This window comes from Centruroides vittatus, unplaced genomic scaffold (genome assembly GCF_030686945.1).
Source record: "Centruroides vittatus isolate TY-2023 unplaced genomic scaffold, ASM3068694v2 contig_392, whole genome shotgun sequence".
Lineage (NCBI taxonomy): Eukaryota > Metazoa > Arthropoda > Arachnida > Scorpiones > Buthidae > Centruroides > Centruroides vittatus.
In genome coordinates this window covers 985136-997283 of record NW_027122208.1, presented here as the reverse complement: position 1 = coordinate 997283, position 12148 = coordinate 985136, and the positions used below count along the sequence as shown (strand labels likewise).

Here is a 12148-nt window from a genome sequence, read left to right as displayed (position 1 = left end):
TTATATTTTTAAGCCTGAACACGAACAATTTGCATTAAGATAAAACTGTGTTTAAAAAAATAACATCTTTGAATGACTGTAAATATGTTCATAAAACATTTAAATTTTTATATTTTTATTTAATAAAAATTTTTAGCATTTTTACAAAGATTTAAATTGTTCTTTAATAAAACTAAAATGCTGTTCAGTAAAGAAATGATTTACAGTATATACAATATTTAATAAACTATTTATATTCTATATAATAAATTAAGTTATATTATAATTCTTTGTAAATCAAATACAGTAAACTTCTGCTAACTCAAACAAATTTTTTTGAAAAATCATAACAGTAATTTAAAATTTCTTAATAATAGAAAAATTATAATTAATGAGTGATTTCAATATTTGAAAACTTTGTGATACCATGCATTATATTTCTGTAGTCAGTAAGTTACTAAAGACTCTACATTACTGTAGACTGTATTACCCTAAAACTTTGAGCTCATTTCCTGTGATAATAAATTCAGAGTATAAAAGCTCAGTAAACTTCTGTACAGAACTGATCATAATAAATTATTGTACTGTATGTCCACCTGCTCATTTTCCACATCATCAGAGAAAACTCTCTGCTAACTTGAACAACTTTAATCTCCCTTATTAAGCTAAGTTAGCAGGCATTTACTATATTTCAAAAAAGTAAATTTCTATTAGAGACCCTCCATAAATTACGTAAGGGCAATTTTGACCATTCTAGACCCCCACCCATCCCTGTGTAAGAAACTAATATTTTCTTTCATCCCCCCTTCCCTATCTTACATAACATTTAGGCATTAATTTTATAGAAAGACTAGCTTGACCCGGCCACGCGTTGTTGTGGCTCAAAATGTATCTATTATAAATGTATAACACTTCCCCCGTGGGGGGAATTTCAAAAAATCCCTTCTTAGTGTACATTCTCTTGACGTATCCTATTAAAACGCATCTAAAATAGTATAATAAAAGCCGAGTTCTTCACAGTAAGCTTTAATCCCGTCACTTTTCCCGCTGGGGAATATCGAAAAATCCCTTTTTAGTGTATATTCTGTTGACGTAACCTATTAAAACGCAATTAAAAACGCAAAAAACCGCATGTAAAATAGTATAATAAAAGCCAAGTTCTTCACAGTAAGCCTTAATCCCGTCACTTTTCCCGCTGGGGAATATCGAAAAATCTCCTTTTTAGTGTATATTCTGTTGACGTAACCTATTAAAAAGCAATTAAAAACGCAAAAAACCGCACGTAAAGTAGTATAATAAAAGCCGAGTTCTTCACAGTAAGCCTTAATCCCGTCACTTTTCCCGCTGGGGAATATCGAAAAATCCTTTTTAGTGTATATTCTGTTGACGTTCCCTATTAAAACGCAATCAAACACGCATCTAAAATAGTATAATAAAAGTCGAGTTCTTCACAGTAAGCCTTAATCCCGTCCATCTCCCCCCACTGGGGGGAATTTCGACATGTATATTATATAAAAACACGTGCGTATTCGAATGCAACGTTGTGTCAAAATTTCAAAGGAATCAGTGGGAACAAACGAACGTTATATTTTATTTATATAGATAGATAGAAAATGATCTGCTTCAGTCCATTCTCATAGAAAAGCAAACTTAGGTCGTCGGAAGTTAGCGCCATCTGTTGGACATAAAAGCCTTAATTCATATATAAATATATTTTTGAAAGGGGGAAATGGTGTAGGGGTATGAAAAATAGATAGTAGCCGATTCTCAGACCTACTGAATATGCATATAAAATTTGGTAAAAATCGGTAAAGCCGTTTCGGAGGAGTACGGTAACTAACATTGTGACACGAGAATTTTATATATAAGATTTTACCAAAAATAAATTTTTTTAATGAAACCCTAAAAGACTTAGGTCCAAAATATATAATTATTAATTAGTTAATTAATATGTACTATTATTTATAAAAGACTATGTGAACAAATTTAAAAATATAAAAATTTAATAAATTTGAATGAACAATATATTTTAAGAACTCTATTTTTTAATTATTAACAATCTTTTTATATTATCATCATCATTAATCAACGTCGTAATATTCATTTTTATATTAATTTTAATTTTCACAAAAGGACGCAAAAACTTTGACAGATCTACTAGCTAGTGCACGTATAAACAGAAACGTCATACAAAATAAAACAAGACAGAATAGAGAGAAACCACATTCTGTTGCCATATTGGTTACATCTTGGCTACGGCCAAGAAAATAAAATACATGCTGCTAAAATGTGCTAGGTGCACTCGGGGACTAAATCGTAAAGCTTATAAAACTCTATATAATGGGGCAATACAACCAATGCTACTTTACGCGGCCTCTAGCTGGGGTCATGTAACTAGTAAAAATTCAGTAGCGAGTAAATTACTCTCTCTTCAAAGACAGTTTGCCATCAGAAATTCAAAGTGCTGCAGAACTGTTTCTACTAATGCCTCTCTGATTCTAGCAGAGCTCCTTCCTTTGCCACTATGTATTGTAGAAAAAAGATTCTAAACTACATCAAGGATCAACAACAGTTTCTACTCCTATCTGCAGATGTTCATATGCTACCATATTGCAATTATCCTATCTCTGATCATCACTATATAAACAAGGTTATTATAAAATATAACACATGGCCGACGGTAATACATTGTATAAGTATATAAAAAACAACGTTTAACAAATTACTTTGCTTTTCGTTTATTCTTCCGTCGTTCGCTACCAGTTGACCAGTCCACATTTCCACAAATACGAAGGCGACCTTTCTTTATAGAGAGGTTTCATGTCGACATCACGAGTGACGTTCATGAGCATGCGCAATTGTCCAGCGCCATCTTTGTGACTGTTTGTGACTTGTTTACGTTTTGTGTGTGTTCACGTGCGTTTTAACTGGAGTTCTTGTGTTGTTTTTTTCGTCGCGAATATCACTATGGTGATTTGTTGTGTAATTGGGTGTAATGCTAGTTCACTCAAGAACAAAGGAACATCATTTTTTAAAATTCCCGGCATTATTTGTCATCAAGGATCTCAAACTGAGGAGCTTTCACGACGAAGGCAAACTGCATGGCTCTCGAGAATTAACCGGAAAAATTTCGTTACGAATAAAGTGAATATCAATACAAGAGTTTGTCAGAAACATTTCATTTCAATATTTACGTTAATAAACACTAAGTTATATTTTAAAACCTAAAAGAGTTTACTGATTTGCTTATATTAATTTAGTTAGGTATAATGCATTTATAAACGAATAACTAACGTAATTTCAGGCTTTAGCTAGTGCAAACTTATAAACATTACACGTTAAAACGAAAAGCAAGTAGACTTATTATATGCTAGTTTCAACTAGAAAATAAAGGTACTGAACAATTTGAATTAAAAAATTTCCACGGCTGTTTTTAATTAGACTTTTACTTTCAGACAAAAATTCTTACTTAAGAAATACGTAAAAACACGAGTTTAAACAAACAAAAGAAAACATATCTTTCCAAGCAATATTACTTCGCTGTTATTAATTACTTTTACTTTTATATCAGGAGAAACCCAGCCACTTGTTAAATAGTTATAGGCCTCTAAAGATTTATAAGCTTTCATTTGTGACAGGGTGTAGAAATTTGTTGTAAAAACCAAATAGTTTATAATGTCACCAAATTCTACTTTCGGCCACAACTCTTGATATACGACGAAGTCTGATAAACTGGCTTCGTATGGATCGCCTTGACATAACGAAATTTTCTCTTCGTACAGAGCTGCATCTCGTCCTGTTAGACTGCTAGAATAGCTTGCAAGAAAAGAATCTTTTTTAACTTAATCCATGATAATAGAACTGCAGTATTTTTGTACGTTTAAACTAAAAAAAGACGTCGAATAACAGACTACGTGCAAGCTAAGCGAGCGAAAACTACCACAAAAATGGCGAATGGGCGGAGCAAACGTGTGTTTTATCACGTGACATGCGACCTTGAAACCTCTCTATAGGCTACTGCCGACGTAACAAAACGACGAAGCGAACGACGGAAGAATAAACGAAAAGCAAAGTAATTTGTTAAACGTTGTTTTTTATATACTTATACAATGTATTACCGTCAGCCATGTGTTATATTTTATATTTACCTAAATTGTAATTTTTACGAAAAGTGGCGATAGCTCCAGAGGACGTTTTACCTATTTTACATTTTGTTACGTCGGCAGTAGCCTATAAAGAAAGGTCGCCTTCGTATTTGTGGAAATGTGGACTGGTCAACTGGTAGCGAACGACGGAAGAATAAACGAAAAGCAAAGTAATTTGTTAAACGTTGTTTTTTATATACTTAAACAAGGTTATCCCTAGGGTACATTTGGTGTCATCTGCTTCCTCCATGGATAACCATGCAGACATTAATATCTACACAGATGGGTCCAAAAGCCCCCTTCGTGTCGGCTCAAGTATCTGTATCTTCCTCCAAACTGACATATTTTGCCAAAATATGTTAGAAGGTACAGATACCCCCCCAAATATCAAGCTGAAGTTGCGTCTACCAAGCTGTTCAGTGGGCCACTTCACTACCAAACAAACCTCGGTCTATCAACATTTACAGTGATTCTCAGTCTGTCCTAAAAGCTCTATTAAATCCCAATTGCAATAGCAATAAAATCACATATATCCAGCACCATATTAAAAATCTTGTATATCTTTTATATTTGTTCCTGGTCATACTGGCATACTAGGAAATGAAAAAGCTGACTTCGAGGCTAAGTCAGCTGCAAAGAATACTGACAGACTACATTCACATCCGTCTCTCATGTAGCAGCCTTAAAAATTTACATTTGTGACACTATGCAAAAGTGGAATCTATAATGGTCGAGCAGTAAAACTGGAGAATAACAAGACTTTATTTTCCTAGTGTTGAATGCAGGTTCTCATCACCACTTAGAGATTTAACATTTGCTACTGCTCAACTACTTACTGAGCATGATAATTTTAGAAGCCACCTGGTGATGTATAACCGGGCAGAAACTGCCTCTTGCTTTTGCTCTACAGAAAACCTGGACATCATCGACCATATGATTTATTATTGTCCAATTTAAGATCAAGATAGACTTATACGAAATTAGAAATCTTTACGCTTGGTTTCGGGTGGCCATATCCACTCGATAAGTTTATTCAGAAGCCACTGTTTGATGCTTTTTACAATTATGTTCAAAAATATGGAAGACTATTTATGATTTCTAATTTCACATTTTAGTTTTCAATAAACACCGAATACTAATTTTATGTTTACTTTGTATCATGTATTTTGGTTTATGTATTCTTAGTGTTATACACCCATAGGAGTGGTGCACTTATTCTAATAATTAAAAAAACGAGAGAAACCACCAAACGGCCTTTCTCCCATTATAAAAAATGTGTCTGCTAGCATTGTTATTCTATCACGTCACACGAGACGGCGTTAGTACGAGCATTCTTAATAGAACCCGCCAAATCGAAGCCAAATTCAGAACTCCACCACTCGACAAGATCAAAAAATAAAAATAAAAATATTACGTAAGACGAGATCTATTACCCCTACCCCCGAGTAAGAAATCGTACGAAATCCTCAACCCCACCCACTCCAAAATACCTTACGTAATTTACGGATGGACCTTTAGGTCAACATTCATTTAACAAGTTTAATTAGAGTATATAATGTTTATATTGCATTGTTAATATACATAGTCACTTTATATTTTATAAAATATTTCTCTGTAAAACTTATGAAATTTTATAATGTTAGATATATATTTGTTTGCATAACAGTGTTTTTATTTAAGATTGCATAATAAATTTGTTTATTAAATTTGAAGTTTATAGAGTTTATATATTATCAAGTTTACAAAGAAATACCACTCTCTTTAATTAAAAAACAAAACTTCATCTGTAATAGAAATTTAACAAAACAAACAAACTTTTATTTTTAACTTGGTTATTAAGGAAAATCAATTGAAATTTCAGAATTAAGACAGACAATAATTTTCAAAAGGCATAAAATATAGATTTAGAAATTTGTAAAATTTAATACTTTTAAAATTATTGTTTATGTGATCAACATTTTAAAGAAAATTTGAAAAAAAAAATATTATGCTATATACTTTTTTAAATTTTAATTTATATATATATATACATACATACACGCTAATACAACACAAATGTATTTTTTAATGGAGTTGAAATTATCAGAAGTGAATATTAACTATTAAAAAATATTTAATTAATAACTTTATTCATTAAAATTAATTAAATTATATTGAACATATAATAATATATTTTTATAGAATAAAATTAAAAAGTAATGACCAGTTTCATTTATTACAAAACATTTAAAATACTTACTAATACATGTTACATATTATTATACAAGAAAACAAATCTACTCCATAAAACTGTCTTAACTTAGCAATTTTTTTATTTTTAGAAATAAATCTGATTTATTACCATCGACCAAAATATTGTCAGGAGAATATGACTGACATTTATTTTTATTAAATAAATCACATCAAAGGTTAATTCGATCACACCCACCCCAATGAAACTCTGTATTGTCTATCATTTTTATAAAATATTTTAATTGGCTTGTTTATTTACTATACTCCAACATAATCACATAATAATGTCAAAAATTATTTAAATGATTATAAATAATCAATTTAATATAAATAAGACCAAAGGTTCCTCTCTATTCTCGTGTAAGTGGAAATAATCGAATATTTATTTAATTATATGTTCATTTTTAAATTTGCTTTCAAAAATATAGTTTGCGCTTACTGTGCATTAAGTTAATCAAATCTTCTGCAATAAAAGGTAATTGATTAAATAAATATTACACGTAACAATTGTAGTAGTGTTACTCCCCTTCTCAAACACTACACGATACTAGGCCTATGTATTAATGCATTAAGAAATTACCTTTATAAAAAGTAGTTGCCATTTTATATAGGTCAGAAAGGCAAAATCCCCACGAATCGCTGAATTCATCCATTTCCTCGTTTTTCTCGGTTAATTGATGACAATCATCAATGCCTGTAGCGGGACCATTGATGGAAGTCGCCATCTTGAATCGGATCGAGACACGTCAACGATACTTGACGTCATATATTTCAAATATTTATTAAAATAATTTCTGTTTACGACTCGAAAGTAATAATATATTCAATTTTACAAGCATTATTATACCCTATCGCTAGATAAATTTAAATTGAATGATGACGTAAACATTTTCTTTCCGATAAAATTCCTTTGCTTCCAATCTTTGTAGGCTAAGGGAAAAAAATCGATAAATAAGGCATAATTGTGTATTGCCTTATTTTTATTTTATTTTTCTGTGTTTGATTGAATAACAATGTTAAATTACTAAAAGTAAATTGTTTAGCTTATAAAATAGAATAAATTTCTTCTTTTTTCCTTTAAATCTTTCCGCGCTGTGGGCATTAAGAGGCTTTTTTTCATACACATTATAGTTAGTCGGATGATTGAGGCGTCGATCTATGGCTTTGGGGAATCAGGTATCGAATCCGGTGAGCAATTTTTCGGGGATTTTTCATGGTCAAGGTAGGTTACCACCCGGCCACTCCCATTGTGGGCCTGGCCGATCCCATAACGGGCTTGCAAAAAGAGGCCTTCTTAGTGCCCACAGGGCGGAAAGAGTTAAAGAGAAGAAAAAGAGTAACTTATTGAAATTATTTCTTGGATAAACAATAAAAATCAAAATTGTATTTAATAATATAACTACTAGAGATGGATTTTGACACTATCTTAATTAAGAAAAATTTCTTTCAGTATTTTTCTAAAGGGTACATTATTTTTTATTAAACCAAACTCTGGTTCAAAATTGGAAATTTTTCTCAAAACGTCTCACATAATATTGATAAGTCGAATGTTTATTTTTACATTTAAAATCGGTGGCGAATTCTCTGGGCAGAATTAAATAAGCGGTCCTGCCTCGTATTCAATCTTATTATCGGGGACGAAGGTCGGGAGATGGAACACGTGTATTTTTCCGCCGTGTATTGCTTTGTTTACGCGCTGTTCGTACTGCATAATCAGACCCGTCGAGAGCTTGTACAGTACCCTGTCCAGAGATAGAGCTGGTCCACTCTGCTCCTTAGGGGGTCATTTTGTCATTTTGTTTTTGAACAAATGAAATTCGCAGATTGTTTCTTTATTAATAAAAAGCAGTCTTAAACATTTTATTTTTTTAATAAGAATATATGCATGAATATTCATTCCATATTTTGCAGTAAGTTACTTGACTATAGTTTTATCTTTAATAAATATTCATATCTTTTAATAGTTGTATTTTAGCTATGTTTGTCGCTTTTTGTTGAAGAAAAAACATATTGATAATTTATAATAATATTCGCTTAGATATATCTTTAATATTCCGTGATTTTTGGGCTACTATCATTATTCGGAAATTCAGTCTATGGGCTAAATTAACACAATTTCCTCGACCGTTTCATGCACTTAAAAAATAGCATACAATTTACGATCGAATCTATAACTGTACGGTTATAATTTATATTTTTGAATTTACAGCAATGGAAGTACAGTTCTGTATGATTCAAATAAAATTTTTAAAAATTTCATTACGTTATTAATTGGGTAGTTTGCTTACACGCGTTATTTTTTCGTTTTGATCTATGAAAAATACTAAATTCAAGTATTTTTTAGAAAAACTAAACAGGAAAAATTCTCGCAGGATATATTGAAGTGTATAAATTTCATAATTAGAATGATACAATCGTTTATCTTTTATTTCGTTTCCCGAGAAACAGGGAAGATAAATTCGAAGGTTAATTGATAAAAAATACCATTTCGTAAATAATTATGCTATCATTAATTTATGAAAATTTTTAACTTACAATTTAAGATCTTACATGATTACATCATATTAAATAAATATGCTAAACTAATGAATAACGCTGTAATTAATATATTGTGATTATCATCACCTGTTTACCTATTTATTTTTCTTTATCTATGTGTTGGCTTTCCTAATATTTCTCTTAAATAAATAAAAAATATATGATATATAACTATTAAACTATTAAATTAATTGAGTTATATTGCTTAAACCACAAATTTTCAGGCATGAAATAGGCAGGATGTCTCGTAAAAAGCCATCCAGGCTAGTAGTTTAGAAACAACTATCAGATTCCTGTAAATGAATTTTTTCATATATTATCGAGCATAGGCTTTTCTTTGGTGTATCAATGAATTTCTTCTACCCCAAAGATGACTAAAATTATCTCAGCTCCTATTGCAGCTAGAACCAAATGTCAAACAAGACCAATTTAGTACATTTCACATTTGGTAAATTGAAAAGAGATAAAGAGTGCGAGCCACGTACTACCGAATATTTGAAGGCTGTGCAAGTTCGGCTTCACTGTAGTCAAAGTTGCTTTATAAAGTGTTTGCTTCCCAAGCTTAAAGTAATTTGTGATAAAGCTCTCAGCGAAGAATACATTTTGTTTGCATTAAAGAGTAAACAGCACAAACAGAAGGCTATAATTTGAAACCACCTCTGGGTGCAATAAAATGCTAAGTTCTAAATTATTGCCTTCCTTTTGTCCTGTTTGATCTTTAATGCAAACAAAATGCGACAGCTTTATCACAAACTACTTAAAGCTTAAGAAATAAAGCAGCTTAGACGACAATGAAGCCGAACTTACATAATCTTTCAAATTTTATTAAATCCCTGGAAGAAAGCGAGTTCTACAGGTATTTAGGATTCCAACAGGTTAAACTAACAGAACACACAAATAAAGCAAAGATTAATTTAAAAAATACCAAAGTAGGTTAAATGCTATTCTCAGAACACAGTTAAATGCAAAACACGCAGTTAAAGCAATAAACATATATGTCGTCCCAGTACTCACTTATTCTTTTGATACATTGGACTCACACGGATCTTGAGCATCTCCAAAGGAAAACAAGAACAACACTTAGTTTACTTGATAAACAAAAGCATAAACAACATCATCCTAAATCATCTATAGAAATATTAACCGTTCCACGTAAAGATGGCGGACGTGGCCTGATTGACATAGTAAACCTTCACTACAAACGATTATAGACACTGCGAGAGTTTTTCTACAAAAACCAAAAAACATCACAGTTACATAAAGCAGAAACTCTAGCAGTAACTCAAATAACACACCATTAAACTTACACTCACATCATACGGACACGACACGACATATAAAAAGCATAAACACCATTAAGCAATCGTGGGTGCAAAAAGCACTCCACTGCAGACATCTCTACGACCTGGCCCAAGATTTTGTTGACAAAACTGCGTCAAGCTGGTTAGCTCGGGGATGCCTCTTTGGGAAAACGGAAGGGTTTATGATTGCCATACAGGATCAGAGGTCATAAATACTAAAAACTACAGAAAACACATACTCAAGGATACAACACTCATAAATGACACATGCAGAAATGTCACGTCATGGCAGTAACTATATAACATATCACTTCTGGTTGCAAGCTCTCGGCACAGACAGATTATTTACACAGACATAATCAAGTAGCAAATATAATACACCAAGAGCTTACAAACAAAAATAAATTATTAGGCATCCACGAACCATACTACAAATACATTCCACAGACAGTATTGGAAAATAACACGCACAAAATGTACTACGACAGAGCCATAATCACAGATAAAACAATTTACCACAACAGACGAGACATTGCACTCGTTGACAAAAACACAGTAAAATCACATACATTAGAGACATATCCATTCCAAACACTCACAATGTACAAAACACGTGCACTGAAAAAATTAGCAAGTACACAGAACTCGCCCAGGAAATAAGGCATTTGTGGAAGATGTTTAAAGTGCTTACTGTACCTGCCGTTCTCTCCTCTACTGGTGTGTTACCATACACACTACACAAAGCCAGGAACAATGCAATTGAATAGACACACATACATCACACTACAGAAGACCACTGTATTGAATACATGCCATATTGTTAGGAAATTCCAGAATACAGGCACACATTGACACATTTATTTAATTTTTGTTTTGTTTTGGTTGCTATCCGTGCCTTGACTCTGGTCAGGCATAGTACACAGTAGGTTTTTCATTTCCCGGTCCTTTGCTTGTCTTGTGATCTAATAAAGAACATCAGATGCGGTAAAAATACCAACTTACCCATTTGAAAGACAAGCAGGGCCGGATTTACCAATCCAGGGGTCCTGGGCACAAATTTGGTGGGGGTCCCCCTTTAAGAGTAGGCCTTTTTTTTTTTTTTTTACAACTCTTTCCGCCCTGTGGGCACTAAGAGGGCCTCTTTTTAGTAGGCCCATTATGGGTTCGGCCAGGCCCACAATGGGCGACCGGGTGGTGAGGGACGGGGCCCGACATATCCGAACGGACCACCCCCCGAAAATTCCTGGGGATTATTCGACCCGTTCGGATTCGATCCCGGGTCCCCCAGAGCGGTAGGCTGCCACCTTTACCGCTCGGCCATCCGGCCGTCTTAAGAGTAGGCCTAGGCAAATTTGATTATTTAGAAAGTTTACACAAAATACTGTACTTTCAATTAGATTTGAACTAGGAAGTTGTAAATTTCATTTAAAAATAAGGTTATTGTAAACATACATATACAGTATTTTATAGCGTAAAACTAATTACAGTATTTTAATTTAACTGAAAAATACCTATGTGAAATTTTTTCCCGAAATTTTCCGATGTTTCATAGGTTTTGTCCCGGGTTTGGTTTTTTCTGCCTGTTGCCCTCATGATTAGGCCACACTAGGCTGTCGCGGTAATAGAAAAAAAATTATGTTTAAACATAATTTTTTTTTAGTTTTGTGGGGGCCCCTATCTTGTGGGGCCCTGAGCACAGGCCCCAAATGCCCTTATGTAAATCCGGCCCCGAAGACAAGTGTTCAAATTCAGGTTCAGTTTAGGAAGTTTTATTGTTGTATTGGTTCGGATATGTCGCTCCCTGTCTCTTATCTCCACTGCCCTGGTTATGAGCCTGTTTTAATTTTTCAGACACGATAAACATGTAAAAAGACCGTCTTAATGGTGTATATATATATATATATATACACACGTACCATTAAGGTTCTCATATATATACGTACCACTAAGATT

At 32.8% G+C, this 12148-nt stretch overlaps 1 protein-coding gene across 1 annotated transcript in view; it reads right to left on the bottom strand.

The window, feature by feature from the left end:
- Nucleotides 1-7203, bottom strand: part of LOC136975980 (Golgi resident protein GCP60-like) — a 35475-nt gene extending 28272 nt beyond the window's left edge. The window contains exon 1 of the mRNA XM_067271175.1: nucleotides 6937-7203. Coding sequence (XP_067127276.1) covers nucleotides 6937-7081 — 145 coding nt within the window. The 5' untranslated portion in view covers nucleotides 7082-7203. The remainder of the gene's footprint in view (nucleotides 1-6936) is intronic.
- Nucleotides 7204-12148: the final 4945 nt, after the last annotated feature.